The 22,758-nt window shown below is 33.9% G+C and overlaps 3 protein-coding genes across 3 annotated transcripts; 1 reads left to right on the top strand and 2 right to left on the bottom strand.

Annotated features, from left to right (window-relative positions):
• Positions 1 to 766: 766 nt before the first annotated feature.
• On the bottom strand, positions 767 to 7,526 carry LOC100784630 (chaperone protein dnaJ GFA2, mitochondrial). Its single transcript, XM_003546824.5, has 18 exons — positions 7,306 to 7,526; positions 7,052 to 7,142; positions 6,739 to 6,825; positions 6,383 to 6,465; positions 5,918 to 6,001; positions 5,762 to 5,800; positions 5,341 to 5,433; positions 4,804 to 4,854; positions 4,634 to 4,721; positions 4,443 to 4,507; positions 4,283 to 4,357; positions 4,035 to 4,107; positions 3,539 to 3,630; positions 3,359 to 3,430; positions 1,809 to 1,865; positions 1,681 to 1,729; positions 1,454 to 1,520; positions 767 to 1,168 (listed from the first exon to the last, which is right to left on the bottom strand). The coding sequence occupies exons 1-18, from the start codon at positions 7,375 to 7,377 to the stop codon at positions 1,072 to 1,074; spliced, it is 1,335 nt and encodes a 444-aa protein (XP_003546872.1). The 5' UTR covers positions 7,378 to 7,526; the 3' UTR covers positions 767 to 1,071.
• Positions 7,527 to 13,169: 5,643 nt separating this feature from the next.
• Positions 13,170 to 17,077, top strand: LOC100785340 (FT-interacting protein 1). The gene has a single exon (XM_006598185.4). It carries the CDS (start codon positions 14,383 to 14,385, stop codon positions 16,813 to 16,815), a length of 2,433 nt encoding a protein of 810 aa, XP_006598248.1. The 5' UTR covers positions 13,170 to 14,382; the 3' UTR covers positions 16,816 to 17,077.
• A 1,735-nt stretch (positions 17,078 to 18,812) lies between these two features.
• LOC100784101 (60S ribosomal protein L6) lies at positions 18,813 to 21,046 on the bottom strand. Its single transcript, XM_003546823.5, has 4 exons — positions 20,725 to 21,046; positions 19,827 to 19,933; positions 19,168 to 19,349; positions 18,813 to 19,075 (listed from the first exon to the last, which is right to left on the bottom strand). The coding sequence occupies exons 1-4, from the start codon at positions 20,976 to 20,978 to the stop codon at positions 18,920 to 18,922; spliced, it is 699 nt and encodes a 232-aa protein (XP_003546871.1). The 5' UTR covers positions 20,979 to 21,046; the 3' UTR covers positions 18,813 to 18,919.
• Between the last annotated feature and the right edge of the window lie 1,712 nt (positions 21,047 to 22,758).

Genomic DNA, 22,758 nt, shown 5'->3' with positions numbered 1-22,758 from the left:
ATGATACCAAAAATATAAAATTTATACTTTTCTTGCTTTCGAAAAGAGAGTATCCTACATTTTTCCATGGAAATGAAAGTTGTTTGCTACAATAATTACTTATTTCCACATCACTGTTTCACACTTCTTTTTTTACTTTTTATTTTTAATTAAACACATTTCATGTATTAAAATTATAAATTTCTGAAAATGTTATTCTCAACAATACAATTTTACACCTTCAAACAAATATCCCAAGTCCATATATCTAACCCAAAAAATGTGTTGTTTGTCTTTAACCCTTTATCAAGATTCAAAAACTAAACACATGCCTTTTACAATTTCTGCCAAGACCAAAAATAACAGACATTTGAAAAATAAAACACCTTAAAATTTCAGTATAAATATCAGCATACTTTGAAATAGTAAAAAACAGGATTTAAAACTGAGACCAAACAGCATATTTCGGTTTAAGGTCAAATTTGATTTAGTATAATCATCAATTGTATGTTAAAGTGAAGTTGAATTCCAAACCAAAGTAGTAAACTAGTTCACATATTATTATAAAAAAATAAACCAACCTGTACAGAAATGTACAACAGATTTAAAGAAAGATAATGTTAAATTCGATAACTTACCATAAATTGCCCTTGTAGACCCAATAATTTTTTTAGTCATCACTGGCATAATAAGAGAACAAATAGCACAGATCCACAGACAGATGACTATATATTGTTTCATGTTGATACTATGCAGAAATTATGTTCTAGTTTTACCCATGGTCCAGTGATAAAGGCTCCTCTTTATGTGATGTGATAGTAGGAAAAAGAATCACATTTAGTGACTTGCGCCCTTTCTTATGTTATAAGGAAACTATATACAGCACTGACTAGAATACTAGCCTAGAGAAGCATGAGGGGATTGCCTTTAAGTTCTAACAATAAAATTTTGAATTGTGATCATCCCTTGCGATGAGAAATAAATATTAAATACACTCGAAAAAGTGGAAGGAATAAATTTTTTTACCAATCCTACAAAACTTCAACACCTGCCTAGTTGAGCATATGATTTGATAATAACTCTGCAATATTTTCAACCAGAAGCAGATGCAACTCTCTGTTTATCAAAATCTCCTTGCTCTTCCTTGGCAAACTCTTCAATCAATTCACGCTGTCTCTCTGTCAGATTGCTGCAGAATATCACACAAAAAAGAGGTCACTTATACTCTAAGCATCCATCATACCATCATCACAAAGAAGTATCGTTCCCTTAAAAACCTAAGCCTACACTATTTTTATTTGTGGGGTGAGAAATAGGAGTTAATTCCCATTTGAAGTCACCAGTTCATGCTTTGGACATAAGTTACAAGACAAACTTTTACTCAAACCAAGGTTTGGAGATCTTTCCAAATGGAAATCCAAACATGCACTGGGTAGCCCATAAACTATATTCAAATATCAAATGTAACACTCACTTTGGAATGCTGACGTTAAAATGAACGTATTGATCCCCAAATGTGTAAGAATTTTTTGTCTTGATCCCTGTGAAGAGAACAAACAAGTTAATAAAGGTGAAAAGATCACCTTAAACTGAACACTTTCAAAAATCCATCCAACAGGTTCATGGAATTTCAAATATATTTTCAAACAACGCATTCTGGAAAATACTCTCAAATTATCCATAAGCAATACTATAGCTTACCTTTCTTTTTCAGAACCACCTTCTGACCAGGTTGGGTGCCAGGACGAATCTGCCAAACAGAACCCATCATCAAACTTAATCAGTTACTAAAACCAAAATGCCATGAGAAATTATGTTGCAATACAAACCTTTAGAACAACATCTCCAGTAAGAGTTGGGACCTGAATGGTTCCACCCAAAATTGCCTGAAAAAGCAAGCGTTTAAATAATTTTCAAGAAACATTTAGCACCCCCATAATGCAACACAAATAACTAGCAAGATGTTTAAGATCCTAAACATGCACAAAAACAAAATTTATAGCACAAAAACAAAATTTATAGCACAAACCACAACCGCCACTGCCAATCTAGAAAGTAGACCATAAATATACCAGAATCAGAAAGGTTGATGATTGCTATGTCCCCAACCACAAATCCAATTAAATATCCGAACTCCGAAGCCTTTAAGTCAATCAGGAACATACTACCATGCTCCCAAACCCACTTTATATTTTTTTTCCTAATCCTTTAAGATTTATAATTGGCAGAGCTACTTGATTTTGTCCCTAGATTTAAAAACTGAAGTCCACATGAGCACATTTAGTTTGCCAAATGATATTTAGTGTAATTGAAAGAGGGAAAAAGGGTGAATGAGTTAGAATGGAAAGTCATTTGAATGAGCTAGCATCATAATGGAAGAACAATTCAATTTTCTAAATAAATTCAGTGGGTGAAAAGCAAAGAGGTAGTGCAATGTATTTTGACACCTGGAGTCCTCCACTACTATAATGAAAAGATAGGTGGAAAGATAGGACAATTATTGTCCATTGAGTCTCATTCATGAATGGAGTCATGAATCTGTCCCTATAAGGGGGTCATGAGAAAAAGATGAAGCATCCCAACCAAAGCAAGAGAAGAAAGCAAGTGCGCGAGTCTCTTGTAATGAGCATGTTATCATTTCTTAAAACTCTTGAATAGGAGTACTTATTGTAGAGTGATACATAATTTGGAATGGGTTACAATTCATGTGATCATATTTGAGATAGTCAAACTCTTTTGAGACAGTTTAATACATTAATTATAGTGTGTTCCATCTTTTGGCTGTGTGGGTAATTCTGTTGGTGTGTTTTCCCCAACAGTATTATCAGAGCTATGGTGGGGAACACACAAAAGTTTGGGATCTTGTTTGACGGGGAAAAAAATTATGCTTTGGCAGTGTATCATTCAAATCTGCTGTTAGAGCATGTTTGTATTTGTGTTTCTGATCTACATTACTCTTCAGAGCATCAAAAATAAGGAAATGACACAAAAGTAACTGTGAGTTCCTTCTGACTGATCCGCGTCTAGAGGTAACCATCTTACTAAACACATATGTAATGCTAGGAGAAGGTGATTTACGCAAAAGGTATCACTACTTTAGTAGAAAGAAAAGGTCATCCCTCCCAACCCCAATGAATGTCTCAACTCCATATAGGGTTAGACTAAATGGAGCATTTCACATGATTTCAAATTGACAGCAAATATAGAAAAACACATGCCCCACATGGTCACAAAATTTTCTCTATATAGGGCAGGCCACCAATTTGCATCCCCAGAATTATAAACTAATACTACTAACAAAATGCAGGCAAAAGTTAATCGATACCTGAAAATAACCAACCAGACATAGGCTCAAAACTTTTTCATTAAGGAACAATACCTGAGTGATACTTAAGATAGCATCTACATGAATATTAGATCCTTCTCTACGGAAGACAGGATCGTCCCTGACCTGCACAAAGGAAAATGATAAAAAAAATGATTGGGCTTATGAGAAGATATACAATAAAAATGGAATGATCACCAAGCTATGAAGAGATTGAAATTATTGAGGAGTTACCTTGATAGTAACATAAAGATCACCAGGATTATCTCCATCAGGATCTGCACCACCACTTCTATAAACCTTTATAGTTTCATTGTTGTCAATCCCTGCAAATGTACATACATGTAAATGTGAATCAGTCAACCCTATTTGTATTTTTTTCTCCCATAATTGATTAAATCAAATTTATCAATAGAAAGATAGTCAAGACCCAGCATCACTCCAAATTATTAAAAATTCAATGACCAAAAGCATCATTTTAATATTTTTAAGATGCTAAACATTTTTAGCTTCTTTCTGTTTGTGTTTGTTGTCATATTAATACTAATATATAACGGCAAAAATCAGATTTAGTGTTTGGTCTCTTCCTAGTTCCTACCAAAACAAATTTTAATCTGAAAAGCAGGATAAGGAAAATCAACAGGGAAATTGCTCATTCATTTGATTTTTTTTTCTTTGTAAACCATATGAACATAACAATGGATCACAAAATTTCAAAAATAATGGTTACCAGCCATAATATCCAATTTGACCGATTTTGTTCCTTTGGTAACCTTTGTACCTTTACATGACTTGCAGAAATTCTGGCACCAACAAGAAAAGAACAAAATTACTAGTGATTGGTATGAAAAACATGCATAACTGCATGCATATATGAACCTACGTTATGAATCACCATCAAATCCAACATATCCAAACTCGTACAAAAAACTAAAAATGATAGAATTAATATGAAAAAATTGATTGTTTGCATCATACCGATACAATTTTGCCAGTTCCCTTACATGTACCACAAGTACTCTCCATCCTAAATATGCCAGTTTGTACATATGTCTGGGCATATAACAAATCAATCAGCTTAACATCAACATCATCATAATAATACATTAGTAAAGGATAAATTTAAGACAATACTGACCACTCCTGACCCTTTACAGCGCTTACAGGTTTCAGGTCTTGTACCAGGAGGCACACCACTTCCACCTGCAATAGTCAAGCAAGAGAAGGAATTTATCACCTTTCAGGTGCACAGGCCTTACAAACTAAGCTACATATAGTAGAGACAGCTAACAATTCAGCATATCAATGATGGTTAAGTCATGAGCATACCACAGGTGTTACAAAGCACTTCTGTTTGAAATGTAATAGTTTTATTGCATCCCCGGACAGCTTCCATAAAAGATAGTTCAATAAAAGTCTGTGAAAAACAGAAGATGCATTTCCTCAAACAAGTCCTTGCATACTTAAAGATGACCAGAAGATATGAAGAAAGAAAGAACCTTGACATCTTCTCCACCAATATTCTGATGAAAAAAGCTCTTGACAAAATCCTGATCATAGGCCAATACCAGAAAATTAAAAAAAAAAATCATATTAGTCTTCTAATACAGGACATACAACTCAAGCAAATTTCATACAAATTTATGTTAAATAATAGAGCAAATAATTTATAAAATTTATAATTTCTGCTACAATAAAAATTTAAAAGCAGAACAAATGCACAACCAAACATACCATATACAAATTAAGATGCTTGATTGATTGCATGATTGTTGAAAGCAAGCACATTTGTACACTATTAAAAACTAAATAGATCATTCTGCCTTTGGATTGAACTATAGTAATTGATGAAGTTGCATGATTAGTGTTTGAACTGCACACATTTAACATCAAAACTATATATAGAGTTGATTATTAAGCAATTCCTAATATAATTTCTAATGCAGACTATACTATTAAAAAAACGAAATAGGATCAACTAATATACAATTAGGCACGACCAATAAAAAAGAATATAGAAACCAGTAAGTTGTTACATGATCACGGAACATCTGCTCAAATGGATTAAAGCCACTGTTGCCTCCAAAACCATTGGTGCTTTCTTGGTTTACATATGCATCATGGCCAACCTGCATACCCATTTTAAACTAAATCAAATAAAAGAGATTGATGGTAAATATGATAAAATAATAATGAACTCAAAAAAAAGTGCCATTGTTCTCCAACCCCTACCCTCCACTTTTTCTTTCCTCTCAATTTCTCTTCTTCAATCTCCATAAAACAGAGGTTCTCTGGTTAAGTCCTACTATTGTTTCTTTGTTATGCTCTTATTATCTATATAGTTTAGGTCTCTAGTGCATAGAGTCGGTTACCTATTCTATACATTTAACCCAATACAGTATAACAACAAAATGTTCAACAAAGGAGCCAAAAAACGTATATGGAAAGACATAAGACCTGATCATACTGTTGGCGTTTTTCCTCATCCTTCAAAACCTACAGTGCAGTTATTCAAATGAGGGAAAAGTCAAGAAACTAGAAGCCAGTTCAGTCATCAAATAACAATTTCAAGTAGAGCCATAGGTATTAACAAGCACAACAACAACAGTACACCTCATATGCCATTGAAACTTCTTGAAACTTCTTTTCGGCCTCAGGATCATCTTTGTTTGTGTCTGGATGGAGCTTCTTTGCAAGCTGGAGAACATGGAGAAAAAAGACAGTACAAAAGGAAAATAGAAAGAATTATTTCAGACAAATAACTCACTTAGGAATAAGTGATTGCATATGTAAGAGCAACATTATATAAAATAAACTCTTCCTCATCCAATTCAAACAATTATTTTTAATCTCCCCCCACTTGGGAAATGATTACAATATCCTCATACAAGAAGGAAAAAGGGAAGTTTGCTAAGCATATGGGAAAGACTTGAAATTTAAAACAATGCGGGAATGTGAATATTTGATCCCTTTTAACCAGAAAAGATATAAGAAATTGAAAATGTTTACCAGGAAATAAGTCAGATGTTTACCTAAAAAAATTTAAAAACAAATTGTTTCTTGATAAACAAAACCTACCCCATAGTATGCTTTCTTTATTTCAGAAGAACTCGCATTCTTACTCACACCAAGCACTTCGTAATAGTCCCTTGCCAATGATGCTGAAAAGGAGTTAAGGGAGAAAAGTAATCATTCACCTGCAAGGGGCAATAAACAAGAATCTATCCAGGGGAAAGACCAAAATAGAAAATGCATAGCTAATTCAACAAAAGTAGCATTAACTTCAGGCAACTTCTACTTCTTCACCAAAGCAAAATAGTAGACAAAATGCAAGCCATGAATAACCAAAGCAGCTTTCCAAATGCATTTCCATATAACTCCATAAAGAATGAAAGGTAAGGCAACCACGCGAAGCATAATTCAATATTTTATACCTGACCCATGAATGGATCTAGATGTCCCCCAATATGTATTTGCGGCTCCAAAAAGCAAATAGTTCTTCAAATTACCACCATTTCCAACTGCAATTGGATAGGGCGGCAAAAGATCAACAAAAACAACACCAAAAAAATATAGCCTTCATTTTTTTAATAAAAAACTCAATATAACATCACAACAAAAACAACAATAGGACCAATAATTGTCAAACTATCCCGTTCAATACGTTCTCATTCCTCTATATGATTGTATAACCAAATCAAAAAAGAAAAAAAAAACGAAACTTGACTAAATAACTTTAACACATACCATTTGGAGATAAGTTCCCAATAACTCTGGATGGATTACAAAGACCTGAACTCAATGTCCTATAACCCCATTGGCACATTCCTTCGTATATCTAAGATTCACCCCAAAATAAATCAATGAAACAAAACAAAACAAAACAAAAATCCGAAAAAAGTGTTCAATCTAGGTTGACACAGAAATTGTCTTAAAAATCGAAGTTGAATAATTAATGACAAATCAATCAAGCCGCAAGATAGAGAAAGAGGGTTGAGTACGCGTTCGTTGGCGTGGCGGAGGAGTTTTTCGGGCAGCGATCGAAGGAGCCTGACGCCATTGGAGCGAATCATTTGGGAGCTCTTTAGAAGAGAAATGAGGAAGCTTTGGAAGGAAAATTGGGGGTTTTCTGGTTGCCAAAAAATACCCTAAAACCCCTTCCAAAAACCCTAATAGCAATTGGAAGGTTCTAGTTGCGTTGCGGTGAAAGAGACAGAGAAATGTTGTGTTTATTTTGATATATATAATTAAAAATCTAATAAATTGTATGCTGTGTATCAATTAATAAGAATAAATAGTCAAATAAAATCTAACTTAAATGTAATGACATTGTAAATGTATTTTATAAAAAAATTGTCATCAATAGCTTCGTAATAACTACTATTTTCTTCTCAATAAAAAAATTAACTGCTATTTCAAAATTACTATCAAAGGTAATTTTTAATTATTTGACAATATAAATACTTATACGGAAAAAATTAAAATTAATTAAATAAAAAATATTAAAATTAAAAATATAACTTTTATCTTTACAATACTATATTTGAATATTTAATAACTAGTGCATGGGGTAAATATTTTGGTGTAAGGTGTAATAAAAAAATTAATTTACATGTAATAATATAAAAACAAATTTATATATAGGATTTAAAAATATTTAGTATATGAATCTTGTTTTAAGAAATTAATCATTAATAATAAGTATTTATAATTACTAATTTAACCTCAATTATGTTAGACAAGTGACCTTAGATAGGGATGAATTAAATTTCAAAATTTTTTCACTAACAAACTTTAACCCCCTTTTAAATGATAGACTCAAAGTGCAAAAGAAGAATCAATAGTCAATTTAATAATGTTCTTTAAAAGTGCAAAACAAAATTGATTGCAATAAAATAAATAAGATAAAGTATGAGAATTACAAACTCGATTTATACTTGTTCGGCCTCTTCCCGTGCCTACTTCTAGTCCTCAAGCAACCCACTTAGATTTTTCACTATCTCTCTAAATTTAGAGACTTTGAACACACCTTGAGATCCTCGTCCTTATGTTCAAGATTCTCTAAGAGACATCCCGTCTCTTAATTACAATTCTCATAACCCAAGAAACAATCAGTTTCTTAATTACAACTGACTTTCTGAGATGAACAAAAAGATCCCTCTCCCTTTAAAGTGGATGATACAAATTGAAGATCTTATAGGAATTTCTCTCCTTTAGACATGATAATATAATTTGAAGTTCTTAGATGAATTCTTAACAGATTTGTAAGTGTTTGTCCAAGAGTTATTGATGGAGCATTTGACAATTAAGTTCTCTTAGAATATCTCTCTTGCTTTTTGAAGTCAGAAACATATATATATATATATATAAATCGTGCTTTTTCGCAATGGTTTGAAAAGATGTGTCTTTTCAATTTTTTTTTGAAATTCTTCACTAGTAATCGATAACAAGTTTCTGGTAATCGATTACACTGTTATATTTTGAACGGTCATGACTTTTTAAAGTGTTTTCTGAAGTGTCGTTGCTCGTAATCGATTACATGATTCAAAATTCAAATTCAAAACCATTTTTAAAAGTTATTTTTCAATATTGTCTTCTAGTAATCTCGATTACATGATTTAAAATTCAAATTCAAAATCATTTTTAAAAGTTATTTTTTAATATTGTCTTCTGGTAATCGATTACCAGAGCCTTGATCTCTTGAAAACACCTTATTTTGAGACAAAAGCTTGATCTTGAATTAATCTTGAAACAATGTTAACCTTTGAATTTTTGTTGAAGTAATCTTGAAAAAACAATTATTTAACCCATCTATTTTCAATTTAAAAAAACATATAATATTTTCTAAAAGTTTAAATTTTCAAAAAGAATTTTAATAAATTTAAAGTAAGTTATTTAACCCTCAACTAAGAATAGCCATTTTCTTTATAAAAAAAATCAAAGAAATATGCCTAATACATAAAAAGGTTAAGCTAATTAAAATTAAATAAATTATTAAATTACCTAAAGTATTACTTTAGAATTAAATTTCAATATTAGATATTAGAGTGTATGACTCATGTCATGCACGGGTAAAAGCTATTCATGAATTTTTTATAAAATATTTTAAATATATAAATATTTTATTTATATTAGGAATCATATACAATTATTTTTTTATTTTGATCATATATTGTAAAGTATAATATTTTTAATTATTGTTTATTTCTATTCATTATAAATATTAGTTCATTATATATCTAGTAGATTATAATCTTTAAGATACAATAAAACACAGTAATAAAAAATAATTTATTTGTTAGGTAAGATAGTAATTTAAATAATTTTATGAAATTTTTAGTTATTGATTATTTATATCTATTATAGATATTAGTTTATTATATATCTAGTAGACTATAATCTTTAAGATACAATATAACAGAGTATTAAAAAATTATTTATGTGTTAGATAAGGAAGTAATTTAAATAATATGATAAAATAATATTTCAATAAATCCAAAGTATTATAAAAAACAATGTTATAACAATGAAAGTAATCATATCATCTTTGTTTAAAATATTATAAAAACAATGTTATAGCATTTTCTACTAGATTTCATTCATTATGAAATAGAAAATAATCATATTACATATATTTAAAATAATTTTCATTATTTTAATTAAAATATATATTGATCATAATTAATTTTCCTAATTCATATCACAATATATGTTAGTTGTAATTACTATAATAATAAAATTGTGTATTTTAACATATAAAAAATAGTATTTTTAATAATATTTAAAAATTATGCTTAATAATAATAAATTATATACTGAAGTTGTGTTAATAAAAAAATTATCCCAAAGGAAGAGTAAAGAACTGAAAGGTTCTATGCCATCTGTGAATGATGAGGTTGCGTTGAGAAAATGAATGATGGTCAGAGATACATTAAGATTTAGTGGACAAAGAGGTTCACGAGACCTAACTGAATTAGTGAGTGTGACTACCCGACATTTGATGCACTCATTTGGTATTGGGAGCTCACAGGCCTCACTTTGTTATTTTTGGCTGGCTTTAAGACTATGCCTTTTGAGTTGGGAGCTGGGGATCGATGTACATTGTATCTTTATATGACGATCACTCTCGACTATCATCCACATAAAAGTATAAGACCATCATGACCTAGGAGGCTTGGTGGTAGTGGTTGGGCCCTATTGTGAAACAAGTGGAATAGTTATGCACTAAGGACGCGATAATGTTGTTTGCTTAGACAACCACATGCAGTGGTTACGTAAATTGTATACTATGGTTTTATTTGTTGTTTGTGGCGTTTGAGGAGCGGAGGACTCACCCCTACAACCAACACGTGTCACACTCTAGTGCATATGGTGCCAATAGATAGACCAGATGTCATACCCATCACCATCGATCACTTTCGATACTGCTTCATTCCTTGGGGATTTAGGTCTCGCCAGCAACTGAGTGGTTTGAAGACATCAGTTTTTATCTGGGCATGGAGGTGCCTTACTATGCTCAAGAATTCATAGTAACCCAGTGAGGTTTGATGTGAGAGGTAATATCCTAAGTTGGAGATTCGAGTTAATACGTCCCACCATTGAGGATCAAGAGATCACATCGATATGACGTGCGATGAGGAGGAAGAGTATCATGAGCTTTTACGAGACTTAGAGCCTTAGTTTGAGGAAGAGAAGGATTGATTACCTTCCTGTGTCTATACCTTAGGCGTTAGTTCAGTACTTATAGTCGGGTAGTGATATGCTCTAATCCTAGATCCTTTTTGATAATTTGATGCATTTGGAGGGATGGGATCTTCATTGTAAATGTATTTTTTTATGTAACATATGTATATCGATCGTTTCACTACTTTTACACTTTGGGTTGTATCCAAATTTCTTCTATCGTGACACTATTTAATTGCTTTATTTATGTACAAGGTTTTGTATCATAAATCTCTGTTCATTTATTTACGAATTTAATTGCGACATGAAAACTTAATGCTTTCCAAGCAACACACTTAATTTACTTTATTTTATTTTATCTTATTTATAAAAAACAAAAAAAAAATTGATGAGATATCTTGCCAACTTAGAAATAGAAATTAAAAGTTAATGATGTGTATTCCATAATTTATTATTTAAATAGTGTTTGGAGCAAAAATTTCGGAAAAAGAATTTAAGTTGTTACAACCGAGGAGGACAATGAGATCAAGGAGGATCTAGAGATGTTAGAGGAGGAATGGCGCAACAACAGTTGGTGGGGAGCTTCCCCCAAGAGTAGGCTGGCTTGTGGAGGAAAGCAGTCAGGAGGATCCCGATGAGGATAAGTAGGATGTCTCATCTAGAGAGTCCCGCTGTTAAGGACATCTTAATTGTTGACTCTTGACTCACCCCTTTTTGCATAAAATTTCTCTCCTAGGATTGGGTCAGTGGTGATTGCTTTGGGACTGAGTGTCCTCCTTTCTTTTGCATATGTATGAGTAGACTTAGGTCCAAATATTTTGTATGTACTTGCGGTCATCAACTTTTATTTTATGTATTTTGGGACATATCCACACTCTAATGTATCCTCGGCTTCAAATTTAGTATTTATCGCAATGAATCGTCCTTTATTATATAATTCAACAACTTCAGTTTATAATAATTCTCCTTCTCTTCATTAAAAAAAATGTATGATTTACATTCAAAACACTTTTGCTTGTATCAAAGAACAATTTATATTTCCGTCACGACTTGTATGCATAAAGGACTAAAAAGAATAAGAATTTCTAACGTTTTCTTAAGGTAAAACATTTCTACAATTGGATTAATGAACACAATTACATTAGTAATGAGTTTACTTTAAAGGAAAAGTGCATGTTTATTGATAATAGATTTTAGGGCGTCACAATTTATCCATTCTCTTTTCTACTCATCTAAATAAATGGAGAGAAAAATTTTCACTTTCTTTTTCTACCCATCCAAAAAACACAATTTTTCATTCTTTTGTTTTATGAATTTCATCCTTTTTATTTCTTTCATCTCTGTTAATCCAAACAAAAATATCATTGAGCGTGCGAATCAATTAATGCTTGATTATTCTAACTTAAGTAATGATCTCGAGTTCAAGGTTCCACAATTGTGTTAAATATTTGAAAAAAAAATTGTTGCATATAATGATTCAACCTATTGGAATAAAATTGTCTCTAATGAATAATATATGTGATCCCAAACAAAATATTAACATAGTATGATATTCAAAATTTATTAATTTTCAATTATAATATAAAATATGATCATTTATTATTAAATGGAAATATTAAAACCTTTATCGGTGTGTCTCAATAAAATTCATTTTAAATTTTTTAAGTCATTTCCAAAAATGAGTTCAATCTAATTACATTTGTACACGTGATAAATTCCGTAACTAGGAAAACTTTCTAATCTCGAGGCAAATATTCATCCATGGAAGTAATGAACAACTTCAAAAAGCATCACTATGTATCTTAGCCAGAACCGACTTTTAGTTAAAAAATCTATGTCACTGCATCACCTTTTGTTCTTTGCCCATCCTTTGTGGGTTGCAGCAATGACCTGACCCAGCTAAAAAATTGACTCCAAAGCACTTATGACAACTTTTGGCAGGGATTATTGAGTTGGCAAGGTAAAAAATTAAAATAAAAAATGTAAGCAATCTGAAGATAGAAGAGAGAAATTATAATTATAATCATAACATAACTCTTAAAAGGAGAAGGAAAATAAAGCACAAGGGAAAGCATCTTTGGGCAATGTCGCACAACACAAGCCCTTGGAGCTAAGCCACCTTTGCTTTCTTGCTGTTTCAAATCTGCCTTTCACGTCTATTTCACTCACTTTTTTTCTCTACTTTGGCATTGCTGCACATAGAAGAAAGAACTGATCCTTTCAACTAGTTCCCTTTAAGCAAATAACCCTACTCATTAAGCAACTGCATTACCTTAACACAAACCTTGGTAAAAACAAATTGAAACTGCATTATTAAATTATTTACCATTTAGCATTCCATGTTTCATACCAAGTAACTAGTCTCATATTTTGTAACCATTAAGATAACTCATCCTTGTGTTAGATCAATCTCAAGCTTTTTCCCTCCTTCCTTTTTTAATTTCACATATTGAGATTACTAAAGTTCATGCAGCTTCTTCATCAAATTATTCCTTTCTTAAACCAAAGAAGTAGTGAGCACTTCTATTGTGTGGGAAAGTGAGACAACCATTACTGCGTTTTCTTCCATCTTTTGCCTTCTTAAGTAAAATTTGGTTGCTTCAGAATCGAATATTGGGTTACTTGTGGATAGCCACATAAGCTTTAGCTTCCCGGGGCATAGAACACCAAGAAGAAAAGGATATGAAAGGTGGTAGTGGAGATCATTGATGCTCATGATCAACAAGTGCATTTGTTGAAGTAGACTTTGAAAACCAACTTAGCAGAACCAGAATTGTTCCAAAGAACCTCAACCCCACTAGGAATCACAAACTGTTATTCCATTTGGATGCAATCAAACGTTAACATCACCAAATTATTGAAGTCTCAGTCTACCACTAGAGGAGACCTATTCCGGGCCAAAACTTCCTTCGAAGGGTAAGAATTCCTTGCTCTAATCTTGTTAAGGAAGTGAGGAAATTTATCACACTTACCCTTTAGAGAAGAAGTGGTTTTTCTTTTCTGTCAAGGGTGAGAGTGGCCTGAAAATTTATATTGCATCATCGCAGTCCAAAACCAAAGCTCGTTGTTTCATTATTACTTCAGAATCAGAAAAACTTTCATCTCCAACTTCACCAAAAAGTACCGGAATCCAAATCCAATTATACTAGTCTTCCTCATTGTCCACCCCAACCACAGAAACTATAGACATTACTGGCATAACATCAGAAGCTGACCCCAAAATCAATCACAGAAGAAGCTGAGAAAGTAAACTCAGCTGCAGTGACAAATTTTCACTCTGCAACAGCTCAGTCTAGTGCCATTGATACAGATCAAGATCCAAAAGACAAAACCATAAAGCCTATCCAAGAGATATAACACAGCAACTACACAAAAACCAAGTTCACCAGCAGCCAATGATTTCAATAAAGAGAAGACAAAGAGGTGCTCCAGTCACAATGCACTCAGTTGGCCCTCAAGTCCATCCTAGTAGCCAAGATGAAGACTACAATCTGAGGGAGACTGATCCACAACTCGGTGGTGACCGGTGGCCTAATGCCAGAAGAGGGTGGATCGGTGGTGAAAGATTCTCAAGCACATATGACCTTGTTGAGCAGATGTTCTATCTGTATGTTAGGGTGGTGAAAGCCAAAGATCTTTCCCCCAGCACTCTCACCTCAAGCTGTGATCCTTATGTGGAAGTGAAGCTGGGGAACTACAAAGGAAGAACAAAGCACATAGAGAAGAAAACCAACCCAGAATGGAACCAAGTCTATGCTTTCTCCAAAGACAGAATTCAATCTTCTGTTCTGGAAGTCATTGTCAAAGACAAAGAAATGCTTGGAAGAGATGATTATATTGGAAGGGTGGCCTTTGATCTCAATGAGGTTCCAACCAGAGTTCCCCCAGACAGTCCATTGGCTCCTCAATGGTACAGGCTCGAGGACCGGCGAGGAGAAGGGAAGGTGAGGGGTGATATCATGCTTGCAGTGTGGATGGGAACTCAAGCTGATGAAGCCTTCTCAGAGGCATGGCATTCTGATGCTGCCGCTGTGTCTGGAGAGGGTGTTTTCAATGTCAGATCAAAGGTTTATGTGTCACCAAAACTGTGGTATCTCAGGGTGAATGCCATTGAAGCACAAGATGTGATACCGAGTGACAGAAACCGGCTGCCAGAGGTTTTTGTCAAGGCTCAGATGGGGAGCCAAGTGTTGAGGACCAAGATATGTCCAACTAGGACAACCACACCACTTTGGAATGAAGATTTGGTATTTGTGGCAGCTGAACCATTTGAGGAGCAGTTGACAATCACTGTGGAGGATCGCGTGCACCCTTCAAGAGATGAAGTACTTGGGAAGATAATCTTGCCACTGACCCTCTTTGAGAAGCGGCTAGACCACAGGCCTGTTCATTCACGCTGGTTCAATCTTGAGAAGTTTGGTTTTGGAATGATGGAAGCTGATAGGAGAAATGAGCTTAAGTTTTCAAGCAGGATTCACCTAAGAATTTCCCTTGAAGGTGGATACCATGTCCTTGATGAGTCCACTTTGTACTCAAGTGACCAAAGACCAACAGCTAGACAGCTATGGAAGCAGCCTATTGGGGTGCTTGAAGTAGGGATCTTAGGAGCACAAGGACTCCTCCCAATGAAGATGAGGGATGGCCGCGGCACCACGGATGCATATTGTGTTGCCAAGTATGGCCAAAAATGGGTCAGAACCAGAACAATTCTTGACAATTTTAGTCCAAAATGGAATGAGCAATACACATGGGAGATTTATGATCCTTGCACTGTAATAACACTTGGTGTTTTTGACAACTGCCATTTAGGAGGAGGGGAAAAAGCCACTGCTGGCACTGCAGCCAGGGATTCAAGAATTGGAAAGGTAAGAATTAGGCTCTCAACACTTGAAGCTCATAGGATATACACTCATAGCCATCCCCTTCTTGTTTTGCACCCACATGGTGTCAAGAAAATGGGTGAGCTTCAGCTAGCAGTGAGGTTCACTAGCCTCTCACTGGCTAACATGGTTTACATTTATGGCCAACCCTTGCTTCCAAAGCAGCATTACTTGCGCCCTTTCATCGTTAACCAAGTAGAGAATTTGAGGTACCAAGCCATGAGCATTGTGGCTGTGAGGCTTGGAAGAGCTGAACCTCCCCTCAGGAAGGAGGTAGTAGAGTACATGTTGGATGTTGATTCCCATATGTGGAGCATGAGAAGAAGCAAAGCCAACTTCTTCCGCATCATGTCACTTTTCTCTGGCATCATCACAATGGGGCAATGGTTTAGCCAAGTTTGCCATTGGAAGAACCCCATCACATCAATCCTAGTTCACATTCTCTTCCTCATACTCATTTGCTACCCTGAATTGATACTTCCAACCTTGTTCCTCTACATGTTCTTGATTGGCCTGTGGAACTATAGGTTTAGGCCTAGACACCCACCCCACATGGACACAAAACTCTCATGGGCAGAAGTGGTTCACCCCGATGAACTCGACGAAGAGTTCGACACATTCCCAACTTCTAGACCACATGATGTGGTGAAAATGAGGTATGACAGGCTTCGAAGTGTTGCGGGAAGGATTCAAACAGTTGTTGGGGACATAGCAACACAGGGAGAGAGGTTTCAGTCTCTACTGAGTTGGAGAGACCCCAGGGCAACCAGCTTCTTTGTAGTGTTCAGCCTTTGTTCTGCTGTGGTTCTCTATGCAACACCACCAAAAGTGGTGGCTATGGTAACAGGCTTGTACTATCTGCGGCATCCCAAGTTTCGTAGCAAGCTGCCTTCTGTGCCCAGCAACTTCTTCAAGAGGCTTCCAGCTAGAACAGATAGCATGTTGTGATGCATAGTGTAAGGCTTCAGTGTGGATTTTATTCAGTTCGTGTAGTTTTTTCTTTAAAAAAAACTTGTAACTTAATGGCATTTCTCATCAATGTTACTTGACATAAATGTTAGACCCCAGATTAAGATTGTGCATCAGAGTTTATCCTTTGCACAAAACTGAAATGGTTGTATGCATCATAGTTTGTCAGTTCTGTAAATTTATCTAGGCAATATCAATGATAACTCAGATCTAATTATGCAAATTGCTAGTTGTAAGTTTGACATACGGTTAAAGGATACTAATGAAAACCATACCATCACTTTCGTGGTCTAACATCATTTGTTTTAAATGGACTATGATAGTAGTACATCATGAGGTCAATCTATGGTAGTAGTAAGCTCAACATAGTTTTGGTGTGTAGTCATCTCACTGGTGAATCTCAATAGAACAAAAGATAAGACTCCGGAGTTATCAGAAAACTAGTTAGGGGTTCAAGATCGCCACATATCTATAGTCTTAACTAATCTTTAGGTAACATGTGTTTATGTTTTTATAATTTTAAAAAAATGTTTGAATATGTGTCACGTAGAGATTAACAGAAACCATATAATCTAGTACTACCTAATAATTTTTCGAGTAATCTTCTTATCCAAAAAATATATTACTAAGACACGGAATAAGGTTAGGATCATCAATTACATAGTAGAAATGTAATTTTAATTACATGAAGTGAGTGATATTTGAAAGTGAAACAATAGATAGATTTGGTTTGTGTATTGAGTTATGGCTTGTGTATGGTTGAATTTGAAAGAAATGACAGTTACTATATAGAGTTGTGGAATAAAACGGGAAGACACATGTTGAAGATTGTAAATGTTGGATTTTTAAATAGTAGAAATCAAATTAAGAAAAATCAAATTAAAGAAATATGATTTTTTTAACTTTTAATTAGAAATTTGTAAAACAAAATAAGAAGAAAAAGAAACAAGAGAAAAAAGTTGCAAGAAGAAGAAGGAAATAAAAAAAGAAAAAAAATTAATGTATACCTGATTCTAATTCTTAACTTTAGTGTGATGCACGATAAGGTTGATTAATGAAACATATAAAATTCTACTAAACAAGATTTGATTTACCTCTACATCAATGTTCTCTTTCCAAACATTCACGACTAAATACAAAGAAATGAATTGCACAGAATGAGATAAATAATAGTTTTTCATGTTTTACTCACAAATTTATAACACATTGATTGATAGTAGATTTCATGCTTTGTTAAGTTTAGAAAAGAAAGATAAAAAAAACTCTTTTTTATTACTAAAAGCAGACGGAAAGAAAATGTATAAATATACAATGACATAAATATCTAATAAAAAATATGTAAAAATAAGAATAATTTAATATCTTAATTACATTAAAAAAAACATTTTTCTTATAACATTGGTGAAGTCCATTTACATTTTACATTTCTTTCCTTCTTGTTCGATTGCTGCCATAACATCAACTTCAAAAAGAATCCATACACACATTGTGCACTAGTAAGTGAAAGCAATTGTTATCAGCGAAATTGGAGATGGAATGACATGTTATGGATCAACCATTTCAACAAGAGTAATTTTGTATATTTAAGTATTAAAAAGTCTTGCTGTAAATTTAAGAAAGGGATTAAATGGTTTAATCACTGAATTTTGATTTTTGTTGGATCAATACACAAGTGAAAAGGTACATAAAATTTGTAGTTCTTATTGGAGCGATTGTTACCGAGTGATTTAGTTCCTTCAGGCTTCAGCTTATGTTTGAAGCGACTTGAAGACGAAGGGAAAAATCGTTCCTTCTTTTTGTTGTGTCAATGCATTTTGAAGTACATACATGCACTACTGCACCAAATGTAAAAGATACGCATATTAACACTCAGATAACGTCACATTCGATTATCAATAATGTATAAGGAACTGGCATATCAATGTTACTTCATTTTTAGTAGAACTATAGAAGTATAAAATTACTAGAACCAAAACTGGAATAAAAAACTCTTGAACAATGTTCATTATCATGATGAAAAAACAGTACAACTATTGGGACCAAGCTTCGACAAAAACAGAATGAAGAAAATAAATTTAGCACTCTAGAAGACTAGCTCATGGGGCTTCACTCCGGCCTTCAAAGAAAACCTAGCACCCAAGTAAGACTTGAGGTCTGGAACATTCTCAATGGCCTTTAACAGAGTAGTGTCCACGGTTTTTTGGTCATCTTTCTTTTCTTGGGGAAGCACATTTTTCTCCTACAAATGGATAAAAATGATAATAGAAATCAGCATCATAGAAGCAACTCAAAATAACAAGGGAAACATTAAAACAAAACTGTCAAACCAACCTCCTTCTCTGCCTCGAAGAACTCGCCTTCGCCCTTTGTTTTCTTTTTCTTGGCTTCCTTGGCAAAGTACTTGTCATCAAATTTATCAACATTAACACCAGAGATGTCCACCTTTGTGGATGTACCAATGACATACGATTGGTTCACCCTTCTGAGAGGAACCCCATTGATCTTAAAGGGACCTAAAACGACAAAGACATCAATACTGGAAGAAATACCACATTTCGGTTAAGGTACAAATCCAAATCACATCATAGCACATGAGTAACATTTCGAAATTAGTAACTACCTTCATCAATGCACATCTAAAACTCCATAGAAATACATTCTAAAGCACACTCAAAGACATAATCACTAGAATTTTCACAAAGAAAAACTATCTTGGCAATATCAAGTATCAGTTTGGTGGGAGCAGAAGGAAGAATTGTTTCCTAGACATTATTATGTTCTACAAAACAGAACTAGGCATTTTGAAGAACAGCCAACAAACATAAGAGGGAGCTTTTGGCAACCAGATTAAAATAAGAACATATACTAGAGCAATCAGATTAACTTGATGAACTATTATAAACGCAAAAAATAAATAACTTGCCACCAACAAAGCTCATCAGGCAAAAACTAAATGAATTGAAGTTAATCTCATCACAAACATCACACACCAGTTACAAGAAGCAATCCAGATGGGAGCTGCTTCAGGAAAACAACCCTCTTTCCCTTGAACCTCCCAGCAAGCAGGATCAACACAGTCCCTGGAGTAATGCTAGCCCTGAATATCAAAGCAAACCAAATATAAACCCCACTTATTGGAACAACACATACAAATTACAGTTCAAAATATTAGGAATTTTCATTGGAAAACAGTCAATTTTATCATTCAATATCGAAAACATTGGAACATCCCATAAAGCAAATGAAAAAAGCAAACAAATTAAGAAAACACACTTCAAATTTTATCAACTAAAAACTGACATTAACATGACTTATTGACTATACCCCAATCAGCATCTCATTCCACCTCCTAAGCTTAAAACGATAAATAAGTAACAGTTTTCACATATTCTAATTATAAAACCACTAAAACAGAAACAGTACCCATTACATCTAACAAATCAAATATAACAAATTTATTAAAACACACAAAATGTGTTACTTTACTAGTTAATATCTAGCGTTGGCATATTAACTTTAATTTGCAACTCCTTCCTCCACCCACAAGGTTTTAAATAAATAGTCACAAATAAAATCTCTTACAACATTCTCCTACAATGGAATGTTCAAAAACCCATCATAGCCAACAAATCATAATATTAAAACACACAATGCTCACTTTACCAGTTAACATTTCACATTGAAATCACGTTTGTTCAATCTGCACCTCATCTCACTTCCCCAACTCAAAAACAAGTTCCAAACAAAAAAAAATCATTTTTCCACATTTTCTACCCTCAATAAGATCACTAAAAAACCTACCAAAGCTAGCAAATCAAATCCTTAAACACACAAACACACACGAGTCTTAAAAACAACGAATGCAACTAACACTATCGAACCAAGCACCTGAGTTTCGCGGGTTTGGGCTTGTGCTTGTTGACGAGGGGCTTCTTAACATCGTCCGCGGGGTAGAACTTGGGCGGCTTCTGGGCCGGGGCCTCGGGCTTGGGCTTGGGATCGTGGCGGGGCAAAACGCCACCGTTTTTGGCCTTGATGGCCCAGATGCCCCTCTTGTGGTACATCTGCGACCTCGAATACTTGCCAATCCCCCTAACCAAATCAGGGTTCCTTGTCGTGGTTCTCGGCTTCTTCGGCGCCATTGCTTTTGCTCCTTCTGCTTCTCCTCGTTCTGCTTCTGCTGAGGCTGGTGACACAAAACCCTAACAATGGTTTATATATGCGCCTGAAAACGCACCGTGTTGTTGTTTCTGTTGGGCCGGGCTTTGTGAAAATACTCGTTCGTTCTCGGGTTTGCTAGGTGAACCCCTGCATTCTTTTCAAAATGCCAAAACTACCCCTCATTTGTGCTGGGTGTGCATGAGAGGGTGGTTCGTAAAAGACTTATGGATCAAGTTAATTCATATGTTGATATTTTAAATATACGGATCAACTTGATCCATAAAATTCTTAGGGATCAACTTGATCCATAAGCCTTTTAAGATCAAGTTGATCCATATGTTGATATTTTAAGCATACGGATCAAGTTGATCCGTAAAAGGCTTACGGATCAAGTTGATCTGTAAGCCTTTTATGGATCAAATTGATTCATATGTTTTTATTTTAAGCATATAGATCAAGTTGATCCGTATGTTGATATTTTAAGCATATGAATCAACTTGATCCGTAAACCTTTTATATAGGAACATTTTTTACTTTTACCATTAAGTGTTGGGTGCACTAGCAATAATGCTGGGTGCACCTAACAACACCCTTCTTTCTCTCAGGGGAAGGACCTAAGAGGCCCATGCGAATTACATTGTCCTGTTTTTTTCCTATTTTTATTACTCACTTTTCTTTTTAATAAAAATAAAAATACTCCTGATACGAATTAGTTTTCTTTTTGTGTGTATTTCAATTGAAATTATACAATGAAAATGTTTAAGAGAATGATCATTTAAAAAATCATAACCTTAAAAAAAGTATTTCAAAGGAGGTGAGTGTTTTTTACAAATCATAACCTTAAAAACTTGATTAATAATTATTTCCGTCAATGATCGAACTCGGTATTATGCAAATGATTTAACCTTAACTTCAACACATTAACATTTGTGTCCAATCACTTGATGTAAGATTATGGTTAGCAACAACGTAACATGATCTTTATCATATTATTATTTGACAATAAATGTCACGACCCACTCTTAGGACATGACTGGCACACAGACTATGACTTCCTTAGTCTGGCCAGCCTATCCTATACAACATATCCGGTAAAAGCACACCATATATATATATCTAGACAAATCCATATGTTGGTATCTCATCTCATCCATTTAATAACAAAGTGGATTATAATTACTAATCACCAAGTGTCTCAAAACTTTGGACATTTTAGTGTAATTGATCTCTTTATTATGTTAAAATAAGAGTGCACGCTTGTTTTAATGTAATAACGAGATGTTCGGTTTAGGCAAATTTTGGAAATTACATGGAAGTGACTTTCAGGAAAAGGCAATTTTTTAAAAAAAGATGAAACTTCCATCAACCGCCAAAAATCACATGTTCATCAACCGCAAAAAAACACCTGTTCTTTGATCATAAATAATCATTCTGGTTCAGAAAGCATAACGGGTGACAAAACATACAAGACCAAAACAAAACTCTTGAATTATAATCTTATGATTTTATCCGATTGAACAATTTTGGTTGAACCCCAAAATTTGATTTAATCTGAAAGTGTTATACACGACTTCAGATTTATCCAGTATTATCTCGATTTTCAAATTAACCAACAAAAACATCATAAGTTCATCATCATCATAGCTACAAGAGAGAAGCATTTACATCCCAAAATACAAGAATTCTCTCTAAATCTCTTACTACCCTGGCCCCTATAGTTGCATTATACTGGAGTTACAATCAAAAAAATCCATCAGACAC

This window comes from Glycine max, chromosome 15 (assembly GCF_000004515.6).
Source record: "Glycine max cultivar Williams 82 chromosome 15, Glycine_max_v4.0, whole genome shotgun sequence".
NCBI classification, from domain to species: Eukaryota; Viridiplantae; Streptophyta; class Magnoliopsida; order Fabales; family Fabaceae; genus Glycine; species Glycine max.
Note: the sequence above shows the minus strand (reverse complement) of the source record. Positions and strands in the feature narration are given on the sequence as shown.

Bases quoted from the DNA above. Each gene is read 5' to 3' on its own strand.
- LOC100784630 (XM_003546824.5), bottom strand. From the start codon at position 7,377: ATGATTCGCTCCAATGGCGTCAGGCTCCTTCGATCGCTGCCCGAAAAA. The intron at 4,722-4,803 runs GTTCTTTCTTTC...TGTTTTTCACAG, and splicing joins TTGGTGGAGAAGATGTCAAG to ACTTTTATTGAACTATCTTT. The intron at 1,521-1,680 runs GTAAGCTATAGT...TTCTCTTCACAG, and splicing joins GGTGGTTCTGAAAAAGAAAG to GGATCAAGACAAAAAATTCT.
- LOC100785340 (XM_006598185.4), top strand. From the start codon at position 14,383: ATGATTTCAATAAAGAGAAGACAAAGAGGTGCTCCAGTCACAATGCAC.
- LOC100784101 (XM_003546823.5), bottom strand. From the start codon at position 20,978: ATGGCGCCGAAGAAGCCGAGAACCACGACAAGGAACCCTGATTTGGTT. The intron at 19,350-19,826 runs GTGTGTGATGTT...TTGTCGTTTTAG, and splicing joins TGGATTGCTTCTTGTAACTG to GTCCCTTTAAGATCAATGGG. The intron at 19,076-19,167 runs GTTGGTTTGACA...ATCCATTTGTAG, and splicing joins TCTTCGAGGCAGAGAAGGAG to GAGAAAAATGTGCTTCCCCA.